The sequence below is a fragment of the Talpa occidentalis genome, unplaced genomic scaffold (assembly GCF_014898055.3).
Source record: "Talpa occidentalis isolate TD23 unplaced genomic scaffold, MPIMG_talOcc4v2.1 talOcc4.16, whole genome shotgun sequence".
Taxonomy (NCBI): domain Eukaryota; kingdom Metazoa; phylum Chordata; class Mammalia; order Eulipotyphla; family Talpidae; genus Talpa; species Talpa occidentalis.
Window position 1 is genome coordinate 35173853 of NW_023601653.1, and position 25276 is coordinate 35199128.

General features: G+C 41.6%; 1 protein-coding gene across 1 annotated transcript in view; it reads right to left on the bottom strand.

Moving 5' to 3' along the window:
• MYRFL (myelin regulatory factor like) overlaps nt 1-25276 on the bottom strand; it is a 103601-nt gene that overhangs the window by 22589 nt on the left and 55736 nt on the right. The window contains exons 10-13 of the mRNA XM_037513182.1: nt 24579-24669; nt 14724-14924; nt 7442-7550; nt 5960-6069 (exon numbers count right to left, since the gene is read on the bottom strand). Of these exons, the coding sequence (XP_037369079.1) occupies nt 5960-6069; nt 7442-7550; nt 14724-14924; nt 24579-24669 (511 nt within the window). The remainder of the gene's footprint in view (nt 1-5959; nt 6070-7441; nt 7551-14723; nt 14925-24578; nt 24670-25276) is intronic.

Here is a 25276-nt window from a genome sequence, read left to right on the forward strand (position 1 = left end):
TCCCCCCCCCCAATACTCTGCAATTACAGTATCCAAAGCTTTATTCTAATAAAGAGCCTTTATTCCTCAAATAGAAATGCCTGCTCTTCCTCAAGGTCAGTCCAAATCCTCTTGTACCCAGGACCCTCCCAGAGGCCACTCGTCAGAAGAGCGCTCTCTTCCACAGCGCTCTCAAAGCATGTTCAACATTATCACTTGGCCATTTTTCTCATATCAGATCTGTAGTATCTGTCTCTCCACCCAGATCATGGAATTGTCATGGGCAGCAATTATAGTCTCCATCTGCTTATCTCACCAGCATTTAGCACATGCATTTGCCCACAGTGAATGCTCAAAAAGAATGCACTAAAGTGAATTAAAAGGTGCTATGAGTTAGCTTAGAAAAGCAGAAAGTTTTCCTTTTGAGGAAGCAAAGTGACCAAAAATCTTGATCACTTAGCCCTATTCTTGCTCTAAACAAACAAAGAAGGCAGGGGATGGAATGCAAGGACATTCCTGTACTGGAATTTTAAAACCCATGAAAAAAAATTCTTTATTTTTCCTAAAAAAAATCTTTCAATATCTATCCAAAGAATAGACATTGATAAAACCAATGTAGAATAGAATTTGGCCATATCTAATAAAATTGTGCATGTTTTATTTTACCCATTAATCCTACGTTTAGGAATCTATTCCACAGATCTTCTGGTACAAGGTTAAAAAAATCCATAAATTATTAATTGAAGCACTACTTGCAACTGCAAAAACTGAAGTTTTTTTAAGGATCCAAATGTCCAGCAATAGGGAACTTGATGAATATAAAGGACGCTACATTCCACAATAGTATACTATGCTGCCTCAGGCATCTGGCACACCCCAGTGCCAGGTAAACCCCTGAAGACCTAGACTCCAGACAGTCCCCCAGACCCAGACACTCAAGCTGCCCAGCAGCAGGGGACAGATGGACAATATAAGCATATTTTCTGAAAGGACCAAGGAACAGTCTGTCATGCACGTGTGCACATGGAAAGATATGTGCTTTTGTGAAATCAGTCCTGATTGAGCTTCAAGTGGATCCTTTTTTAAATCCTCATCTTTTGCCCCAGACCCTTTGCAATGTGCTAATCATACTGAACCATTTGCTGTTCCCCATGCTTTCTTTAGTCACTGGAATGAACCCAGCTTCTCCTTGTACCTGAATTTCCACCTTCCTTACACTGTGTCATTTCTACTTATTATCAACACCTGGAGATAGGGCCCCATATTGTCCACAATATCCAGCTCAGAGCATTAACTCAGCATACACTTGGTGATTAAATGACTACTTTTACAATGCTGGTTTATGACATGAGGCATTGCTCCTGGTGAATTGAAGAGAGTGGCCAAACTTCCAGTTTATCAGAGGTTTCTCCTAGAAAAGTAAAAAGACAAAGGTCCAAATTCCCTTTCATATTAGGAAACGCCCATAGAAGTTCAGATGAATTAAACAAAGATGTTTAACATCCTTAATTCAATGGGCTAGTGGTTTGGCTATACGCAGCAAACTGGTTTCCACTTTGGTTAGATTCTTTTCCCATTGGGAGGGGATTGGATTGGCCCAGGAAATGGATGAAAATCCTTTGGGTCCCCCACCTTGGCTCCTAGAAAACCCTTGGAATCTATAGAACAGTTTGGAAGCTCCTGGCTTGACTGCAAGTCTAATGATAAATGTTCCACAACACTGAGGAGCAGGCAGGCAGTGGAGTTGATTTCTACCTCTTTGGAAACTATAACTTGGCATCTATCTACCTCTGTCTAACAACACGGAATAGGTTAGCCATTCTCAAAGCAATGAATGCTTTGAGAAGTTGAAGTGGATTCTTACTTCTTTTCCAGTGAGAGTCACAGATTTGAAAATCTCTCCTAGTGGCATCTGATGTTGCATGGACTAACATTTTATAATACAATCATGGGAATAAAATAGCCTGTAACTGAGCATTGTGAAAGTGATTGCCAAAGGGACAGAAACTGTTTTCAGCCAATGGGTGTGTCTGGCAATTGTTTGGGCTTTGGATAAACTCAGCTTTAGATCTTAGTCCAAGAGTTTATTTTGCAGATCACTCACCAGGTCTTGACATGGATTTTAAAAACATAGAATCCCAAAACCAGAAAAGCAGGCTGCTGAAATGGTAAGGAAGCTCAGACTTCCAGTTGAATTTCCAGCAGGCCCCTCGAGGAGAGGTTGCTATCACATGCGTATTTCTCTTGCAAAGAGTTCAGCTCTTGTGCTCATTTCCCTGGATGCTGTGTTCTGACATCTGCCTTACATGAGCTCTAGCATCACAAAACAGTTTTAAATTATGTGTTTTATGGTTGCCTTTGTTTATTTGCTTTAGAAATCTTGCTATTTCTGATTAAGTACTGTGTGTGTTGGGAGGGTGAGGAGGGCTCGAGTCCTTAGACTGAGACTCAAGTTTCTAGTTGAACCAGCACATGTCAGCACATGGTTTGTTGTAAACCAGTACAAGGTTTGTTGTAATTCCATGAATTCTTGTCCTCCCCAGGTGCCCAAAGAGTTCCTTTTGAGGGTGGTCATTGTGGCCTAGAACCACTGGCACATGTAACTCAATTTCCAATTAAAAAATAGAATAAGTAGTTCTTTATCAAGTACCTATGATGTGCAAACCACTCTCTTAAGTGCAGGGATAAAACAATTAGGTAAGGTAGACTGAATCTCTGCCTTTCTAGAACATATTCTCTAGTAGAGGAGACTGACCAACACGTAAACCACAAATAAATAAAAAGGCTTTACGTTGTCATTAACACTAGAATGGAAGTCAATCAGGCATTGAAAGAGAAAATAACTGTCGCTATCTTAAATCATTGCTAGAGATTTGATCTATGAGTTTTATACTTTTGAGAGCACTGGGAAAGAATTAAGTAGCAGCATCAAGTGGAAAGTCAACAGTCTCACCCTAAAAAGGACAGGAAACCCAATGAAAAACTAGCCAACCAACTCACAGAAGGAGAAATCAAAAGAACTAAAGAGATGTATGATTTCATTACACATTAGAGAAAGGCAAGTTAAAATAGTAAGATACCACTTTATCCCATTCATAGTTGCAAAATTTAGAAAGTTTGATAGTGCCAGGCATTGCTGAGGATATTGAAAAACAGTAAGCCTCATTTGCCACTGTTATGAGTTAAAACTGATCAACATTGGGCACTATTTCAAAAAATTAAGGCTGTGAATTTCCTATACTCTGGCATATGTGCCAGAGAAAACCTCCCACAACTCACATTGTGTGACACTGTTTGTCACCGAATAGTCTGTGGTCAACAGGACTGGAAGGGGTCCATCACGTGAGAATATAAAGGCATATGCCAAGGAAATCCATGCATCAATTAGAAGTTACGAACAGCTATATGTAATTCAAATAAATGTAATGCACATTTAAAAAACAACACTAATACTATTCCAGAGAGGACATATATGAAACACATTAGAGTGCCTGCCAGTGTTGGGAAGGAGGGTTGGCAGGAGAGGGGATGAAGAGAGAATAAAAGGAGGTGATGTAGCAAAGTAAAAAAGCAGCAAAATAAGCATCAGCTCTAAGTTTCAACAATAGAGACAAAGGGGAAATATCTCCTTGGGTGGGGGGTGGGAAATGAAAGGGGCTTTACTGAGCGACAGCATTCAAGTTTCTTCTGTAGTCTTTAGAGCCTTTACTCAGTTTTAAGTAGCTGGAAGGCACTGTGAGAGACTGAGTAGCTCAGACTGAGCTCAGTGGACCTTGTGCTTGGGGAATGTGGTCCATTCCCACGGGGAGGAAGGCTTCTGACCAAGGAGTCAGATTTCCCAGATAACAAAAAATTGGCATTAATCAGAAAGGGACTCACATACTTCAAGTCTTCACTTCTTTAGAATTACTTAAAACACTCTCTTTGAAAGCTTTGACATAAATTCACCATTTTAACTAAGTTCCATTTTGGTAAATACAGTGTGAAATTCCAGGTCCTAAACCAGAGGTTGAATAAATAGATGTATCTGATTTTCAAAGCATGGTCACCACCTGCTGACACAATATTTAAATTGCAGTTTTAGGTGCAGGAACAATGACTTCATTTCCCACTGTTTTATTACAAAAATGCTTGAGCATACAAAAAAAATTGAAAAAACTGGAGATATCCATAAACACCACTACCTAAACTTATATTTTAAACAAATTACTGGAAAACTTCATCATGCCCTTTATTATTAAAAATAAATTTCTCATGATCTACCTCTCAAGTGAAGTGATAACCTAGGTCTGAGAGAAACAAGAGAATCTCTTCCATCTTAACTTGGTTGGGAATTAGAAGAAGGTAACTCATCTTCTGCTACCAGACCCTGGAACTTTAGGGCTGAGCAGACTGTCTAGACCCCATAATCTATTTGTTTTCTGAGAGCTTTTAGGTGGATACAGTAGAAGTGCCTCTACCTGCTGCTCTCCCTATGCTTTGCTGACCATTGGGGATGACAACATTGGAATGACCTGAAGACTGCTTAGAAAGTAGGGTCTCTGCTCTTACCCATTCTTGTCTAATCAGAATCTGCACTTTAATAAGATCCCCAGTGAATCATGTCCACTTTGAAGTTCAAGAAATACTGTCCCCAAGAACTGACAAGCTACAAATTAGTCTCCACTCAAACATCCCTTCCTATTACTACAAACCCCAAGTCAGTCACTCTTCCCTTTTAGTATCAAATATAATAACACAACATAAAGCAAATCAGCAGTAAAGGGACTTTGCAGGATTTCACAGAATTAATAAATGTGGTGTCAGAATGACTCAAAGCACACACACAGCATCAGAAGAAATGGCAGGCTTAGCCCCACCAACACGCAAAGGGGTGATCATCTAGAAGGCTGATGACAGTCCTTCAAAAGAGAATGATTTGAATATCAAAGAATGAAGACAGGTCCTTGGGGAAAATAAAAAGGCTGGTGAATATCTTTGTAAATGTGACCCACTGTATGACTGTGCTGTGAAAGTCAAATATACAACTTGTCGAAAAGCTGCTCTGAAAAATCAACACTCGAATGTTTAATAATTTGTAACATTGGTAACATAAATGATAGTATGTGAAACGTGATCTATTCTTAAGTTTTAGTTCCATTTTTTTTTAAGACAAAGCATAATCAAAGGGTGTTGTCACTATTCTTCAGGATAGCTGGTCCTTAATTTAAGGCACTCAGCTAAGTAGATTTTCCCCAGGCCAGTTTCTCTCCTGCATTAACAGCAAATGCATGTTCCTTTGCTTTTTCCCTTTTGGAACTTCTTTTTGCTATTGATGACCCCTGTGGGATCATTGATACTGTTAGGGGGAAATGATGTCCTGAGTTAATCCCATACAGGCTTTGTGGACCCACCCCCACTCCAGACTAAAGCCATCAAGACATTGGGAAAGACAAATCCCATCACCACCAAGGGAGGGTGGCTGGGACCTGAGGGTGGAGTTGGGCAGCCAGGTTGGATATAAAAACCAAACACGTGGGCTTTGGGCTCTTTGGCTCGCAATCGCTCGCCTCCTGGCTTCACGGCTCCTGGCTGGCGGCCAACTCTGAGAGTGCCATTTTGGGATTCCTGATCGGCGGATCGGGTAGGACTCATTTAAAACTTTGTCTCCCACTTTTCTCCCAGAGCTGTACATTTCCTCATTTCCCCTTCCCTTTGTAAATAAACCTTTTATTAACCTTTCACGTGTGCCTGCAGTAGAGCATTGATAAGTCCTTTTAAGCGCGCGGGTGAGGACCCACAGTCAGGCACCCCGTTTTGTATCGGGGTTGCTCTACAACAATACCAACATACTCCACTGCTCAGTGAGGAACTCCCTTGGGGTCCCGCTTCCTGGCTGGATGTCTCAGTGCATCATGATGCTCTTGGTTCGCAGTGGGGTTACAGTGGCAGTGGCATCTCTGGTGAGTGCTAGCTAGAGTGATAGCTGTTCAGTGACTACCTTATCGACCATGAGGAAGTTCTCCAATGTCTCTCCGTTTTCACAGGTGACATCGCCAACTTCTCTTATGGCTCTGGGCAGGATCTCTTGCACCTCCTGGGCAATCATTCCTAGATACAAAACACTCCAACAGGTTTAATCAGGAAAAGACCTTTCTGGAGAAAATCCTCTCACACGCTTACATAAGAACGGAACACTGCCAGCCACACAGGATGTCTTTGCAGATAGATGCTTATCCTTTCTCAGCTTTTGCTTTGATCTGCGATGCATTTGAAGCAAAGGAATTGTGAGTCAAGAAACACTATAGGATTTAAAGTGAGAGTGTTCCTTTCTCTACATTTCTTTGAGACTCTGAGCCAGATTTTGGAAGGAACACAAGTAAGTGCCTTGAAGTCCCTGAACACATATGCAGAGGTAGGACATGGTTTCCTATCTCTTCCAGCAGGAAGACATTGTCCTTTAGATGGTCCTGATACAGCAATATCTCTTCTGCTTTGAAGAGAGACACTCTCCTCCCGTCTAAGTTTCTTTAATCTTAAATAAGCCTTATAGATATAAGGATTATAACAGTGGTGAAATGATAGGGGTCGGGAGGAAGGGAAGGCGCCATATCTAGCAGAGGAATCTACACATACACACCCAGCACAGGCTGCTCGTACACACTAGATGACTAACGATCTGCTTTCTTTAAACTAAAACTCTTGTTTTAAACTGAGATTTCTGTCCTGATGATGCCCAGAGGAGTGCTGGACATTGACAACTGAGGCTGTATCAGGGTCAAGATAACCTGGAGGCTGATAGCAAGTTCTGCAGGCTGAACACGATGAATACTAGAAATATCAATTGTGATGTGTTGTTTGCTTGTAACTGTCATTGTTTCACGCGTAAAAATGCCAGCTCAAGAGGAGATGACAGAAAAGTCTGTTTAGGGTGCTAGGCCCACCGTTCTCTCAGATCAACAGCTAGTGATCTAAAAATTAAAAAGGCTTATAGATTCATTTCCTGTCTCTGCTCATTAGCTTTCCATAGTGACAGATAGCAACACAACCCAGGGCTATTCCAATAACAGTCCTTCATTTTTAGAGTTCCTGGATTGCAGCATAAAACTACTTTTCTAGTTCCTTCTCCAACCTCAACCCACCTATGCTGCCCCCTTCTCCAACCCAGAGTTGCCCAGTGCCCCTACTTCTGTAATTGAGCCCTCATCCTATGAGCAAGAGGACGCCAGTGAAAAGAATGTACATTAAAAAAAAAAAAAAAAAAAAGGACCTTGGGATGCAGGCATGTTGGGTGGGAGTGCTGAATAAAGACAACCCAGAAACTTCTTTAACCTTTCCTGTTCTAGTGATATGAGTTTTGCAGAGGATGAGTTGAACCAACAGTTTGCTGTCAAATGCCATAACATACAACCTGCCCATCCAGTGGGAATCAAAATTTTAATAGTTGACAACCCAGAATTTAAAAGGGAATTTGTGTGTGTACCTGTTTGATGCGCCGCGTTTATTCCCATTGCAGATGCAAATTCAGGTTTGTAGTCATATTCAACGATCCTCATTTGTGCTATTCTTTTCAGCTGCTCATTTGTGTCAACCTAATTAAATTAAAGAAAAACAAATTTCACCTGCTCAGATACTTGCTATTCAAATCCGTGCCCAGAGTGACCCAGAGCGATGAGGAATGCTGGCAGCGGGACTGTCCTTTTCTCCTGCCAAACTATTTTAAGAGAAAGTTATGTCTCTTCAGAGAAGCTGAAGTCTTAAGGTTCATGTCAGTGACTTCCAACCACTGACTAAATAAATAGCCAAGGATCTGTCTAAATTATAGGGTGAAATCTCCCTCTTTTACAGCCCCTGCCTTACCGCTGCCCTCTGAGGTAAATTCTCCCAAGGAAGGAGGTTACTTGCTGTGGAGAGAAGCAATGAGCTGCTCAGGAGGGCAAGCGCAGTGTAAAACCCACACAAAAATAAGCCAATCTTGTATTGATTAATTGAAAATGCAATGCTGAATTCAAGAAACAACCTTTTTGGACACTTTGCTGAAGAAAATTCCTTCAAGTGGGAGACCGCAAGCTCACGTTGCCCACCCATGGATCCTTCAAGATGAAGCGTTGCCCCTCCCATGGGTGGTCTGCCCAACCCCCCTGTCAGTGATGGTGTCCTCCTCTGAGCTCACGGCTCTGACAGTTTAAGACGCTCTCAGCTGTGCTGCAAATTCCTTGAAAACAATGTCACCAGACCCCAAAATGATAACAGAGTAAAATGACAATAACAAAGATAATATAGTAAATTTTTCATAAGGCTAAAAGTGTTTGGTTCAAAGAATCCCCCTTTAATTTGATCTATTTAAATAAATTGGTGATAGGGCCTCCCTGGTGGCACAAGGGGTAAAGGACAGCACTGTGAAGCTAATCCGCAGCCTCTGCAGCACAGAGTTCGATCCCTGGCCAGCCAGGGAGCTGCCCACATGGCGCAGCAGACCTCTCCTGTCTCACCCGCTGCTCCCCTCAGCAGTGTATTTCGGTCAGTCTGCCTGTTCTGCTCCCCACTCTGTCTCTGGTGAATCCTCTCACCCCCGCATCTCTGGCCGCATCTACCCCAGCTCTCGTATGCAAAAAGAAATAAATCTTTAAAAAAATAAAATAAAAATCTGTGGTTTGGACAGGAAGGCAGACTCATCACAAGTGATATTATGATTGGGAAACACGATGATGGATGTGAATAGAGCAGCATGGCAGCTCCAGGGAGGTACCTGCAGAGTTCTTAGGGGAGCATGAAGAAAGGCGGCCTAGCATGGGAAAGTCCAACTGACACCTTGGCTCATTTCAGTTCTCAAACATGTTCTGCAACTTTCACATTGGGAGCTTTGCTCAAGGCATTTTCCCTGCCTTAAAAGCTCTCCATTCCCTCTTCCCTTTCTTCTCCAGTGTAAACATTGCTTCACCACAGATGCAGTCTTGACCTCCAAGATAGAAAGGGTCCCTCTGCCTTATGTGCTAATGGCACTTGTTCTTTTCCTTCATAGTGCTAACCAAAGTTATCACCAGACTGGTTATGTTGTCTTTTTTTATCTGTCTTCTCCCATAGAATATACACTCATGAAAATGAGAAAAAACTTGAGGCCATGGTTTTCTGTTTATCACCAGATCACCAGTTTGTAGCAAGAGTCCTTGCATATAGTAGATGCTCAACTAATTTGTTAAATAAAATAAGAATGTGAAGCTAGGAATAAGGGAAAGATATGGGTGGAGTAGGAAAGAGTGATACTAAGACAGGGATACCAGGTAGAAGGAACACCATAAGCCAAGTCCCAATGCAGCAAACCCCTTGAATGTCTGCACAGCAGAGGCAGAGTTTGGCATTACTAGAGATAAAGACTAAGACCCAAATGGAGAGGTCTTTGCAGGTCATGCTAGGAAGGAATAGTCACAATTTCACTTTGCTCTACCCAGCCATCTATCACTGTAAGCACCTTCATTCATTTAACCAATATTTGTTGAGTAGCTATGACACGTAAGCTGTTATCTTAGGTACTGGAGAGTCAATGAGTACTTCTTATTTGAAGATTAAATTTTAACAAAAGTTTCATTTCTCAAGGTAAGACTTAGGTTTCATTCATCTCAGAACAAAGCATATAGCATATACTGATTGAGTTGGAGCAGTGGTGACCAGGGACCAAACGTTGCCCCCTGACTTCTGGACACTGCTCAAGCCAGACAGGATGATGCCCTCCCAGGGTCAGAGCCTAAACAGCCCCCCTGACATCCTGAGCAGGGGGCTTTGAGGAAGCAGGCAGACTTTAATAGGAAGCAATGCACATGGGCTCACTCTCTCTTTCCTCAGAGCTGCTGTAGAAGACAGCCATCCTCCTGCAAAACAGGAGGAGACCTTTGCCCCGCCCTCCAAAGGGGGATCCCAACCTCAGCAGTACAGACCTCTGCCATACACTGCTGGCTCCTGTAGCTGCAACTCCACCCCATGACATCAACCGGTAACTGAACCTTCCCCCCACTCCCTCTACCTGGGTAGCTCTCCCTCATGCCCTACCTGTTTTAACCTGTTAGTTAAAATAGTTTCTTTTTTCTGCACCAAAGACTTTTTTTTTTAATTTGTGGCAGTAGGTGGCTGGACCTAAAACCATTGAGAAAGGTTCTGCCCCAGTGACAGTTCTTTTTAGACACTTTGCCAGGTAAGAGTTGGCACCCAAAAGGGTCAATGAAGAGGAGGAGGAACGAAAAATGAGGGAACCCTTTCTGTCTTGGGGGGTGAAGAACTGCGTCTTTGCAATATTTACTTTGGAGAGGGAAAAAGAGGTGCGGGAAGGCAGGGAAAATGATACCACAGAACAATCCCTGGCACTAACAGGATTACAGATGGGGTCAATCAGGAGCCAGCTGGACTGCCCTGCACTAGCCAGGCCCACCCCATTCCCTCTCCTGGGAGTCCCATGTTTACCGGCTGCCTATTATCCCCTCAGTCTTGACATGAACCACACTAGCAACCAAAGGGAGGCAGTGTCAGTGCCTTTGCTGCAAATGGAAAGCAGAGGAGGGTGCCCTCACTGAGGCTGTCCAGGTTACAGAGACAGAATGAGTCCTGGTGACTAAGACAGATGCATTTCCCCTGAAGACATATTGGTAGGCATAGTAATTAGGTTCTATAGCACTATTACCATTGTATTTCAGACAGCTTTTTGGCCAAAGAATATTTTAAGAGTTGGCTTGGGGATCTAAACACTTTATATAATCATATTTCCCTAAGAAAATGCTCTTCTGGTTTCTAATTCTAGTCTGTAGACATTCCAAAGGCAAATATAACCTACCTGTTTTGCATGTTCCCTATGTGTACACTTGGCCTAGGAAAAACCCTTGAGGCAAGGGTTGTGCCTTCTTGGAATTCTCCTCCAGGATCTACACAAGTCAGCACTTAATGTCATGCTTTGCTCACCAATGTGTTTAGTAAAAAGCTAGAAACTGGATTTGGGTGCCTGATATGATCTTGCCCACAGCAGTTTTGCAAAGTTTGTAAATGCAAATGGCCATCACAGCGGTGCCCCATCATACCCAAGGTTTTTATTTCATGAACTCAAGCACTGCACTGCAGGGAAGACATTTCAGCCCATGCGGCTCCAGTTTATTCAGGGAGGGAGATCTTTTTAATCCACTCTCTGGCCCAGAGCCCTGGGACTCTGGGTCTCTCATCAGGAGCAGTTTAAGTTACACTGGTTCACCCTTTGCTGAGGAACTCCACCCTTGGTCTCAGGGTCCTGAGAAGAGACTTTGCATGTCTGACTATCTCAAGCTTTTCACACTTTTGTCTCTACCTAGCACACTGATGGTTCAGCTCGGATAAAAACAAAACAATCTTTGGGCGTTGCATCTCACCTGATTTCTTTTCTGGCTTTTATTTTTAAGTCCTTTGCTGTCTTGTTTTCAGCCTTCACCGCAGAATTTGACTGATGCATTCAACTTTCAACTTCCTCATTTTCTTTTTTTTTTTGCATTGCCACTGACTTTCTTCCCACCCCATTGGTTTTCAGCATATCCTTTCCATGCGCAGTTTCCACTACAAGAGGCACACTCCCTTTCCAGCATAGTCACTTTAGTGAACAAGACGCTGCTATCTGGGTGAGTTAAGCTGCTCCTACTTAGGCTGACCTCATTTCCCTAGGGCTTCAGTTTCACAGGTTTCAGTCATATCTGCTCTATCTCCTCTGTCTTGGATGTGCGTCCAGATGAGCACTAGAGATCTCCAGCAAGCCTCTGCAGGCAGCGTGCTCATGCACTTAATATCCACAAAGCAACCAAGACAGCCTGGAGTGAAAGGACACAGCCAGGGCAAGACAGCCACCTGTTTCGTTTTCCCCATCACCCACATATTGGGCACCATGTTTGGCTACTATATCTGGCGACAACTCATCCAGAAGCAAGCTCTGGCTACCACTGTCAAAAACCAAAATTCTTCCAAGTAAATTTGAAGATCTTCTTGCCTCTATTCAACAATTCAAGATTTGGGCAGCATCCCATTTAGCAAGTGTAAAGATCCTATGAGCAGTTATAGAAAAATGGGTGGGGTTTTTTTTATAGGCAGAAGAGTCAGACAGGTTACTAGCAAAAGAAAAAAAAGTTTATTATAGGCAAAGTCACCTTTCCTTAAAGGAAAGCAAGGGGGTTCTTATTCTTCTTTTGCTGATGACCTCACCAGTACTGACCAGGAAACTCCATACTGACTGGTTTAAAATTCTACTTTGATGAGAGTCTGAAACTATAATAAGGTTGGACATTAAGTCTTGGTGAAATTGGCATAAACAATTCTATTTGGGCCTTTTTTTTTTTTTTAAGCACCATGCATCCTTAAAGAATGAGATATTGCCCTCAGTCCTATATATAATGGGGTCCAGGTTCCCTTCCCAGCATGTTTGGGAGAATGTCTCTCTTTTAAAAGTTGGAAAAACTGAGATAGGGACAGGTAAGAATAAGTCCACACATCTGTCAGCACCATCATCGCTATCATCTCTCGTCTATAATGGATGATGAATTGAACAGATAAGATTTGAATAGCACATGGTGGACATTGAATAAGACATCATTTAAATAAGATGATGAATAGGACAGATAAGGCGCCTCCCCAGTGACACAGCGGTTGAGTGCTGAGCTGCAAATCTGCCCACAGCCTCTGCAGCACCCGTTCAATACCCCGGCTGCCGCAAGGGTCCCACATGGCATGCAGACCTCTCCTGTCTCACCTGCTGCTCCCCTCAGCAGTGTGTTTCATCAGTCTGCCTGTTCTGCTCCCCGCTCTGGCTCTGGTGAATTCTCTCACCCTCCCACGCTTCTGACTGTACCCAGTGCTTGTATAAATAAATAAATAAATCTTTAAAAAAAAAAAGAATAGGACAGATAAGGACTAGAAAAAAATATTTCATAGCTGTGTATAGGCCCGTTAAGAACAACTATATTGTTATGAAATAATTTAAAAAGTGATTTACATTAAAATTATAATTTACATTTTACAAGAAAATAAGAAATATTTGCCTAGCCCTATTCCACTAAAATAAAAAAATGCTCCACATGCATGAGCTCAGAAAACATCTTGAGTAAATGAACACTTAAATAAATGCTAAAATGAATATGAGTGTTCCCTGTTTATAGAAGATATATAATGTCTTTGAGCCAAAGTTCCTGGACCAGAACTTGCCAGAATCACCATTAAAATGCAAGTATTCTAAGCAGAGGCTACTATTCTCTTAATTCTACCATGCTCTGTGTAGGTAGGGGGCATAGGAATTTCACCCAGAAAGCCAGGGCTGGCTTTAAAATGGAGAAAGCTTCCTGGAAGGGATTTGGAGAGTGCTGGGGTAGCTTTTTATTTTAAGACCATATAATTTCTTCAAACCAAGGAGCACAGTTTGAAGAAATGAATGATGAACAAGGTTCTTGGAAGAGCCGGGTGGCAGCAGGAAGGGCTGTGGAGGACTTTCCTACTCTTCCTCTTCTGTCTACATTTAGATAAGACCTGGCATGGACTTGCAGAGTGAGTTGGTGTGATCTGAAAAGCAGACATTTTATCTCTCTAAAAGGCAAATGCACGATATCTATGACCACTATCTGGAAATGTATGTGAGAACTTTCTCCCCCTAAGAGTTCCCACCCGACTAGTGCAGTAGGTCACAGCTCTTCTAACATGAAGTGCAGTTTCAAAATCAGTATAAAAGTCAGTATAACAGTTACAACCATTCTTTGAAATCCTTTCAGCAAAAGAGGACATTCCTTGGCCAGTTTAGAAAAACCAGTGGCAGATTTGCACTGGGAAAGGAATGCAGTCTGGAAGAATGGCCAAGTATTAACAGATTAAGTCTCCTGTTCACCAAAAAAGAATTCAGAAGGGAGAGCAAAGCAGGTTTAAAAACATGATTCTGTCACCATTTCAAAAATGCTTATAAGAGAAGCAATGTGAATGAGGAGGGAGGTAGTAGCAGAGGTAACAAATGGAAAATGGAATTAAATGGTGAAATGGCTGAAGTCAAGAGTGGCCTGATGAAGAAACTGGCATATTTAATCCTAATACTCAAGGTCTTCATAAACTGTAACTTTCCAAGGCACTCAGAACTTATCTCAATGGGTTAAAAATATAGAGAGGGGTCAGTAAGGAGGCATCCTTTCCATCTAAATAGATGAGGACACTGAGTTCCAGCAGGTTTAAACATTTTATCCAAGGTCAGGTTACTGGGGAGACCCCAAAATGGGGGAGCTCTGATTTTCTAGTGGAAATCAGAAATTAGGTGACTGCCTCTCCATAGAAAAGACGGACTTGACTCTGTTCCTTGGGCCGCGGGATTGACCAAGTAAGACTGGAGAGGACGAAGAGAAATACTTGCAGAAACTGGACTGACAGTGCTCAGAAGAGAAACAGGGAGGTGGAAATTTGGAGGAAAGGAAAATGGCAAGCTCCAGCAGTTGACAATGCATAGAAGGAAGGGCAATGGCCTGTGGAAAATAACTCAGGGATGGCCTACTTGTGCAGTGGTGCTGTGCTGTCAGTGGCCACTGTTCCTGTCAGGTAAATCCATTCTCCTGGTAGTTGCTGATGCAGACTCTCAGCAGAGGAGCCTAGCAGTTCCAACAGCCGTGGTTGTCAAGCAATGTGTTTGTCTCACCCCAATAGGCAACGTGCGGAAATGCCCTATGTGGGGAATGTCAGAGGCCAGGAGCACCCCACCCACCTGCTTAAGTGTCAAAGGAGGTGCCAGAGGCCTGCCCTGTGCTCACCTCTTGGATATTCTGCTTTGCCCGGCTGTCAGAGGGATGCATGATGGTTCCCATCACTTTCATATTGCCACAGACAACCAGGGCTTCGTCCGGTGCATCTGTGTTTATTCCCACTCGACTATGACAGACAACAGATTCTGGAACTTGTCCTCGCTGCCATAATGCATCACTGTCATTTTCAAATTGCCCAGGGTTAGACGCCTGGAAAAAATACATAAATGTATTACAATTAAAGCTACAGTAGCAGGAATAGAAGATCACTTTATCCTCAGAGCAATGGAAAACAAAATGTTACCTAAGTCTTTTCACATGAAAATCACATGCTGGATGGGACATTCTGACATATACAAATGGCCCTATGACCCCAGGAAAGTCAGGGGCTCCCATAAATACTCTGCCCACTATGAGCAGAAGCTCGGTATGCCATGTATTAGAATGTCTAGTCTCTAGCACATCTATCTGAAATAGAGAATATGTCAGTTTCACTGGGTGACAAGGACAAGAAGAAAACTCATAATGACTATCTTCTCATTAAAGATAATAATCATGATTTCAATCAGGCTAATAGACAAGAAAACATTGTAAGCTTATTAAGACTAAGATAAAATAAAAGTACTTTACATTTAGGTAGCCCCTTTATAGTTTCAAACCACTTTCATATTTATGATTTCATACAGAATTGACAAGCAAATGAAAATACAAATATATTTAACATATCTCAACTATCTCTTAAACATAGATGACCGTCAAGGAACACTGGAAACAGCTATGTTTGGTTTTCTGTTGTTTTTAAATTTTTTTTTTAAATTGAGGTAACATAAGGTATCACCACCATATTGCACCCACCACCAAATCACCCAAAGCACCCCCATCATAGTCCATTGGCTTCCTTTCCTTTTTGTTCTTACCCCTCCCCCACCTCACCCCTCCTTTGGATGTTTTACTTCTATAGTCAGCTTTTAAGGGTTAGTTTTGATCTTGCCTTTACTTGACACTTAGTTTGGTTTTTCTATATTCCACATATTAGTGACACAGTCTGGTATTTATCTTCCTCCTTCTGACTTATTTCATTAAGTGTTATCCCTTCCAGCTTCATCCACATTGCTGTAAATAGCATGAGTTTATTTTCTGATTGTTGACTAATATTCCATTGTGTATCTGCACCACATCTTCTTGATCCACTCATCTGTTTTTGGATACTTTGGCTACAGTAAAAAGTGCTGCAATAAACATGGGAGAACAAGTTTCCTTTCAAATTAGTGTTTTTGAATGTTTCAGGTAGATGCCTAAGAGTAGAACTACTTGATTATATAGCAGATTCATTACTCATCTTTTTATTAAGATGAAAGGCTGGATTAATCTGCATTCTCATCAGCAGTGCAGGTGAGTTATCTTTTCTCCATATTCTCTCTTTTTTTTTTGCATAGAAGAACTGGGGTACAGGCCAGGGCAGGGGGGTTGGTTAGAGGATTCACCAGAGACAGAGTGGGGAGCAGAACAGGCAGACTGACTGAAATACACTGCTAAGGGGAGCAGCGGGCAAGACAGGAGCAGTCTGCTGCGCCATATGTGGGTTAGCTCCCTGGCTGGGGATCAAACTCAGGCCTTAGCTATGACAGCACTGAGACTTAACCCTTAGGTCCCACCAGGGAGGCCTCCACATACTTGACAGCACTTGTTGCTTCTGGTCTTTTAAGTATGGGTCATTCTTACAGGTGTGGTTTGTCATTGTGGTCTTGATTTGCATTTCCCTCATAAGTGATGAACAATTTTCATGTGCCTGTTGGCCATCTGTACATCTTCTTTGAAGAAGTGCCTATTTAGCTCTTCTGCTCATTTTTTGATTGGGTTATTTGTTTGTTTTGCTGTTGTTGTTGAGTTGTAGGTGCTCTTTGTGAATCTTTGACATCAGTCCCTTGTCAGATATACGGTATGCAACTATTTTCTCCTATTCAATTGAGTGTCTTTCTGTTGAGTTATGGTTTCTTTTGCTGTGCAGAAACTTTTTAGTTTGATGTAGTCCCATGTGTTTATGTTCTCATTTGTTTGTCTTGCTGTTGGGGATGCATCTCTAAAGATATCACTGAAGCTTATGTCATGTAGCGTTTTGCATTTTTTTTTTATATATATATTTTACAGTTTCAAGTCTACATCCAACTCTTTCATCCATTTTGAACTGATTTTTGTGTATGGTATGAGACAGTGGTCTAGTTTCATTCTTTTTTTATGAGCTGTCCAATTTTCCCATCACCATTTATTGAAGCGCCTATCCTTGTGCCAGTGTATGTTGTTGGCTCCCTGGTCATAGAGTAACTGTCCATGTAGATGTGGATTTATTTCTGAGTTCTCAATTCCATTCCATTGCTCTCTGTTTCTGCTTTAGTTCCAGTACCAGGCTGTTTTAATTACTATGGCTTTATAATAAAGTTTGAAGTCTGGAAGAACAGCCCTGCCATTTTTCTTTTTTTGTCAGGATTGCTATGGCTATTGTGATTCCATATGAATTTCATATGTTTTGTTCCAGTTACTTGAAGAATGCCATCAATATTTTTATTGTGATTATAGTGAATCAATAACAGCTACATTTGTCGTGTGCTCATTTATACTCTAATTCTATGAGCTATGTACTATTCTCCTTAGTTTATTGCTACTGAGACTCTGGAAAGACAAATTGCCCAAAGCTACAAAGCTAGTAAGTTCTGGAGCTGGAATTGTATTTCCTTTGATTGTTACATAATGATTCTAACCGCCTATTTCATAGTGTTATCTAGAAGTAACCCTGGTCAAATGTGGTCTCAAAAAAAAAAAGTTCAAATGCAGTAAACAGGCTAGACAAAGTTCTGGAGCTATTACACTTCAATAAAATTCCACGTCAAAAGTTTTTTCCACTCTCTTCTCCCCACTTAACCTCTAGCTGCTGAATTTATTTCTAAATAACCATAAGTAGGGCTCTCTGAAACTTTCAAAATCCTCCCAACACAATTAAGTCATTTATAAAATTATGACCTAGTCTTCTAAATATGAATTCTGTGCTTGAGACAGGTTGTCACAAATTCAGACAAATAGGGAACTGGATAATCTAAAACATTAGCACTAACACAGTAGTTTTGCTATTTTCCTGTCTGGAAGTATGGGAGACATTATAAACACAGCACCTGAACGTGCATGGATGATCTCTGACAAATACTCAAGAAACCAGTAACAATAATTTCCTTAAGTATGGGACTGGGAGATGCAGAAACTGGTCAGAGGGAAAGTCACCACTCACTACACATTCTGTTGGTATTATCTGAATGTTTTTACCATATGTATGTGTTACCAATTTTAAAATAATAATGAAAAGAAACCACAAAGTTTAGTTCTTAATTTGAGTTCAGTTAAAGCATTTTTAGGTGTCTTCTGCATCCTGTTTCATTTCCACCTGTCTAAACCCTGAGCTGGTTGAAAGACACAACCATTGACATTTGATGGACAAACGCAATGAAAGAATATAAAGCAACAACTTTGAACATTATTTTGTGTGAATTCACTTGAACAAAGAGCTTTTCTGCAAAGTCCCTAGAGTCCCCTTGGTTGTGAATGGCAAATTGGCTTTGATTCAAATCCTTTTATAGCAAGCAATCAACTATATCCAAAGGTACGCCGTATAAAATGTTGATGTGTTTTGCTCTATTCTGAACATAATGAGCCATTCAAGGAAACAAAATAGGACAGTGATGGATTTTTTTTTCCTTAATGAGTTTTAGGATAATTATTATCATGTTTGGTAACTTGATACTGTAACCACAAATATAAGTAGATTTATTTCTTTGGAACAATTACAACAATCTCAATTGACTTTCATCAGATAAAAACTCAAGTCTCTAAACTATGTTCAAATTATTTTGGAAGGGGTCACAGATTTACAACATTCTAAATATCTATTTCTAAGAAGGTGTCCCTAATCAGCAATGGGAAATGTTATAAAATCTATGAACTTATTTCCATTTTCTGGTATCCACAGTGTTAACATATCAGAGAAAACTGTAATGTTTCTCTTTCTTGGATTATGAAGTTGTGGTCACATGTGGCCCAGTATGGCTGATTGATATCAAACACCAAAATGAATTAGTGTTTCTAAAATACTTTTATTATTTATCTTATAGTATAAATACATTTATTATATATTTAGGGAGGACCTTTTAGTTAATATTACGTGTGACTGTGTGACCTTAGGGCAGTCACTTAACCATTCTGCATCAGTATTTGTCCTCTGAAGAATAAAGATAATGTTTTTATCTATCCCACAGGTTGTATAAGTCATGAAAGTCACATACGTATGAAGACTTTCCAAATCTGAGGATGAACACTCTTCAAATTCTACCTTGACACACTCTGCTGTGCAGAGCAACAATGGTTCTACCTATAACCATTCATTTTCCCTCAGCAACAGGCTGCAAGTTTGCACAGCTTGGTGGGGGGCAGGGGGGTGGGGAACCTCCATTCATAAAGAATACAATGTAAATGCCGCCCCCTGCAGGTGCTTGGATAGGAAACAGTATTCACAGTAATCTGAGACCTGCTCTGTTTAAATATGGTATGGGGAGCAGGAACTTCTTTGTTTTACCTCTGTTTGGACTTTTAAAGTAGTAGCTAAAGATCATAAAAGGAGAGCTTGTGCCTAGGAAGGCAACCTATAAAAAAATCCCTTTTTGTGCCTTTTGAAAAGGCAATGGAAAAATGGACCTAGAAATGCCCTCTTCCGGTGCAACACAAATATGGTTTCCAGGCCAGCAACATCAGTATTTCCTGGAAGCTTGTAGAAATGCACATTCTCAGACATCTCTAATCCACTGAATCAAGAACTGGGATGGGGCCCAGTATCTGTGTTTTATAAAAATCCTTGACAAAATTTAAGAATTACTTCTTCAGGGGCCTCCCTGGTGGCATAGGGATTAAGTCTCAGCACTATCATGCTATCACTGCTATGGCATGAGTTCGATCCCTAGGAGGGAGGTGACCCACATGGCACAGCAGACCTCTCCTGTCTCCCCTGCTGCTCCCCTCAGCAGTGTATTTCAGTAGATCCACCCGTTCTGCTCCGCATTTTGTCTCTGGTGAATCTTCTCACCCCCTGCACCTCTGGCCTACACCCCAGTTCTTGTATGCATAAATAAATAATTTTTTTTAAAAAAAGAATTACTTCTTCACGCTATAGATTCCTAGTCAAGAGTTACCCTGCCATCATGGATACAAGTTCTGGTGAATCCCAAGTGCAGAGTGAAACATATTGCTCCACACACTGACTCCTTTGGATAAATAAAAGTTCATCCACACTCCAGTAGATGTGTGGTGTGTGTGTACATGTGAGTGAGTGTGGTTGGTGGGGGAGGGAGAAGAGGTTTATGGTTAGAAACGGACAAGAGTTGTTGAGAAATAGAATTAAAAATGGAGATGGTATCTGGACTGGCTCTGCTCTACCCTGGTCCCTTGCAATCCTTACAATGGTATGATTTCTTTTGTCTTCCCTGCCCCTGGCTATTGGTTTCCCACTCATGGCAGTGTGGTTGCAGAGTAGGGAAACAAAGACTTCTTGGGGATGTGCTCATTTCTATTCTTCTGGAAAAGAAACTGGAATAATCTGTTAGTTTTCAAAAGTAGGAAACCTTGGTGCGTCTTTGAAAGGCAGACAAAAGTAATCATCCCTCCTGCTTGCCACACAGCATCCCAAAGCAGGTTTAATTATGTGTTTTAGAAGGAAAATGGAGCCAAAGTAAAGCCTACTCATTAACAAGGAGAATCTGAGGGAACTCTGCTGGGGAATGCACCCCAAAACAAAGACCTGGGAAATAAATCTTTTCTTTGGAGAAAGCCTTAATTTCCATTAAATTGACCAATTTACACTACAGGACCATAATATACTTCTAAAGCTGTTTTGATTGACAACACAGATGAGCAATTACCAGGCCCTGCCCACCATTCTTTATCCAAGGAGAATTTTATAAAGCATGGTCTCCTGAACCCCTCCTGGAGACCTGAAACTCATCTACGTCCAACCTTCTTAAAATTGCCCACATGTTAAGGAATGATTCTCAGACCTAAAATGAATCTGGATTTACTAAATGTTATTTGCAGCTCCCTATTATCATTTGGTCATATCTTAGCATGATTTCAATTGTAAAATTTTCTGCCTTTATTCTAGAACTCAGGCAGTCATCCAAAAGTGTGCATCTGGCCTATAAAATATAGGCTGACCTGCCCTCTTCAAACCCAAGTTGCATATACCTGTCTTGTGGCCTCCACAGTCTCCAGGGGCAGAAAATGTGTTCTGTGAACTTTTCTTAAGATTCCCTGATCAAACTATAATGCAATTTCATAGGGCCTCCCCGGTGGCTCAGCGGTTGAGCGCTGGGTTGCGAAGCTGCCCACAGCCTCTGCAGTGCAGGTTCAATCCCCAACCGCCAGGCAAGGGCCCCACAGGGCGCGACAGACCTCTCCTGCCGCCTGCTGCTCCCCTCAGCAGTATACTTCATCAGTCTGCCTGTTCTGTTTCCCGCTCTGGCTCTGGTGAATTCTCTCACCCCCCTGTGCTTCTGACTATACCCAGTGCTTGTATAAATAAATAAATAAACAAAATCTTTAAAGAAAAAAATAATAATGCAATTTCTTAAATTCAGTTTTTCTCTTGATTGGGTCAAACCTTAAACAATTAAATGGATCCAAAATTCTGCGTTCCTTTTCACTACTACATTTTGGGATAAGAATGGAATAATATCAACAAGATATTTCTTGTTAGAAAGGCTGGGGGGAGAAGGGTTTGTGTTATGGCCATTATTATTATTTCCATTGTTGTATGATAACGCTTAAGTTACCCAGCACACTTACAGGAAAGGGCATTTTCTCTAACCAAAAATGATAATGAGAAGAAAGCTATCAAATCTGGAATGTATTTTTTTAAAAAAACAACAGTTTAGTGACTAACATTGACACCCAATCTGTACTAAAATTTAATCTTTTAGTAATCACACTAAATGAATTGCAGAAATCTTCAACTTCGCGAAGTCATCACTCTGAGTTAAATTTCTATGCTCTGCATATGAGGAGATGCCCATTAACAGAGAGCTTTGGCAATGGAATTTTCGGGTGGCGGGATGCCCACTTGTGCTGCTTCTGTGTGGACTTGCACAGAGCCAGAGTGGAGCTCAGCAGGGGCTGCCAGCAGGACATGGTACCTACCCCTAGGTAAACCATTCAAAGTATGCAGGTGAGCAGCAGAGCCTGCCTCAAGCAGGCATTGCCCAGCTCACGGTGGCCCTTGCGAGATACCTAATCTACGCTGACTCTGAGAAGAATGGCATTGTCTGTTTTTATTTCTTCTTAGGAGAAATCAGAAACAGTAAGTAACCTGGGTTTCCAGACTTTATTTTATTTATTTTTTAATATTTTATTTTATATAATTCTTACATCATTTTTCATCTTTGTACAATGTATGCATTTTCATTTTGGTTATATTCCCCATACAAATGCACCCCCTCCCTTATTTTGACTCTAGTTCTTCCTCTCCCCACCCCTCCCTAATCCCCCCTCCACCCCATAGTGTGTCTCTGGTTTATAGTTGCTTGTTGATTTTGATTATTACTTTGCATTGATTAGTTTTTTTTCCTGGCCTCTTATTTAGGTTTTCTAAATTCCTGCTATGAGTGAGACCATCCGGTATTTTTCTTTTTCTTTCTGACTTATTTCGCTGATCCTTTCTAGCTCTATCCATGTTGCTGCAAACTGCATGTGTTTATCTTTTTTGATTGCTGAGTAATATTCCATGGTGTATATGTACCACATCTTCTTCTTCCAGTCATCTATTTTTGGGGATTTGGGTTGTTTCCATAGCTTAGCTATTGTAAATAGTGCTTCTTAAACATAGGCGTGCAGGTGCCCTTTGGAATTACTGTTTCTGTGTCATTTGGGTAAACCTAGGAGTGGAATTGCTGGATCATATGGAAGCTCTATGCTTAGTAGGTCCAGAAATCTCCACACAGCTCTCCATAGTGGTTGGACCAGTTTGCACTCCCACCAACAGTGCAGAAGAGTTCCTTTTTCTCCACAACCTCGCCAACATTTGTTGTTGCTAGGTTTTTTAATATGTGCCATTCTCACTGGTGTAAGATGGTATCTCATGGTAGTTTTGATTTGCATTTCCCTGATTACAAGTGATGGTGAACATTTTTTCATATGCCTGTTGGCCATTTGCATTTCCTCTTCAGAGAAGTTTCTTTTTAGCTCTTCTGCCCGTTTTTTTGACTGGATTATTTTCTTTGTTGTTGTTGAGTCTCACCAGCTCTTTGTAGATTCTTGTAATCAGTCCTTTATCATTAGCGTTGTGTGCAAAAATGTTCTCCCAGTCGGTGGGGTTTCTCTTTGTTTTTGTTATTGTCTCTTTTGCTGTTCAGAAGCTCTTTAATTTGATGTAGTCCCCGCTGTTTATCTTTGCCTTTACTATCACTGCTTTGGGTGATGTGTCCAGACCTTATTTTAGATGAGATACTGCAGCAATGCAGTCCCAGATTACATCAGGTCTGATATCAAAGACCACCCTAGACCTGCTGAGGGGTGGATGGGAATCTCTGCCCTTGGGTCCTGACCCAAGGAAAGGGCTCCACCTAAGTCTTGGCGCCTCATTTGCCACAGGCTAGATCAAGCCCCACAAAAACACGACCTGGAAGAAGCATGCAGAGCCCAGCCCTCAGCCTGGGTCATCTCAACACTTCAGAGTTTCACATCATTTCCATCATTACTTCATCTCCATTAAAGCTGTGAACCACAGTTTACAGATTTATACTAATAGGTGGCTTGCTATTTTTAATTGACTATAAGAATGGCACAGAGGGCCCTTTGTTTCAGAGATAGTTCAAGGTGAGCAAAGACTCACTTGCCCAAATAGGCAGATCTTGTCCCCTCCAGCCTAAGGTTAACGGTAGCACATGTGCATGCCCACAGTGAATGACTTTCCCTGTCGGAGTTTGTGAGTCCTTCCTATGTCACCTCAAAGATCCATGACAACACAGCCCAGCTCCCAGGACTGCCAGACCTGCACTTCACCAGTTACCTCATGCCCCTGGCATTCTCAGCAGAGGCCAGTCTGACCTCACACAGATGCAGCTGCCAATGCTTTATGTTTATGTGATGGCCAGACTCCCGTCCACAGCTGCAACCAATCACTCATTCAGGAAAATGTGCTAGGCCATTACTATGTGCCAGGCAGGGGCCCAGATACCTCTGGGATCACCAATCACTTTTGGCCATGGGATGCCTTCCTGCCAGTTACCACTTCCTACCCTGTGGGCTTTGGGCTCAGAGAGAACTGGGTTATAACTTGGACTCCATCATTTATATGCAAGCTGTGTAATTGTGGATGCATCCCTCATCTTCTTGAACTTCAGTACTTCTGGGTGTAAAGAATGTAATGTAGATGTGAAACAATGTAAAATTATGTCATGTATAAATTATTTAGCCAAGAACCTAGAACATAGTATAAAAACCATGGTTTCTCAGGAGAGGCACTAGTGACATTTGGGGAAGGCTAATTGTAGACTGATTGTGAACTATAAAGTGTTGAGGAGCGTCGCTGGCCTTAATCACATGGCACTAGTGGCATCTTAAGTTGCAACAACCAAAAAACATTTGCAGACATTGCCAAACGACTCCTGGGGGGACACAGAGAATCTTTGGAACCACTATGTGAAAACTAAAACAGTGCTGCTATTATTATTTTCAGTGACTGAGAAAGCACATACCTTAAATATCCCATTGACAATACAAATTCAACTCACAGGGAAGAAAAGCATGTGGGATCCAGCACAGCCAAAGAACTGGGCTTACCCTTACAATGATCCGTTCAGAGATGTGGGCAGATAACAAATAGAACTGGTCCTGGCTAGCAGCATACAGTCCAACCACCAACATGAAGTATCTGATTCAGAAACAGCAGACCAATGTCAACACATCAGGCAACAGAGATATAATTTGTGTAATCAAATGCGACCCAGCAGTTAATCAATAGTGAATTTACCTAAATATGTTTGTTTGCATATTTAAAGAATTTCTCTTCTGCTTTACATTGTCCCTCCTGATAAATAAGAACAGAGTTGATTCACTCACTATTGTTTGGGGTCTGCCCTTTGCTCAATGTCAGGTAACTGGGAGCTGCATAGCTGGGCCCTCGGCACAGCACTGAGCGCAAACATATGCGCAATGGGAAGGTGTCCAGAGCCGCTGCAGTCACATCCTATGCTCTGATGGAGGGGACATAACAGGGCTTGCCCATCCTCACTGGACCCTTCCCACCATAGATGCCCTATACCTTCTTCCATGACTTTAGTCAAAGACCTGCACCCTCCCTGTTATCTCAGTTGCCTCTTCACTACACCATTGACAAGACACTTAAGATCAGACCATTCCTTGAAAGCAAAATAAAAACCACCCCCATCTGAGGAGATTTTGCAAAAGAACTGCATGAATAAACTTCACCAACTTCTTCTGCTACATTGTACAGGCTCTTTAATCCCTGAGAACAGCCT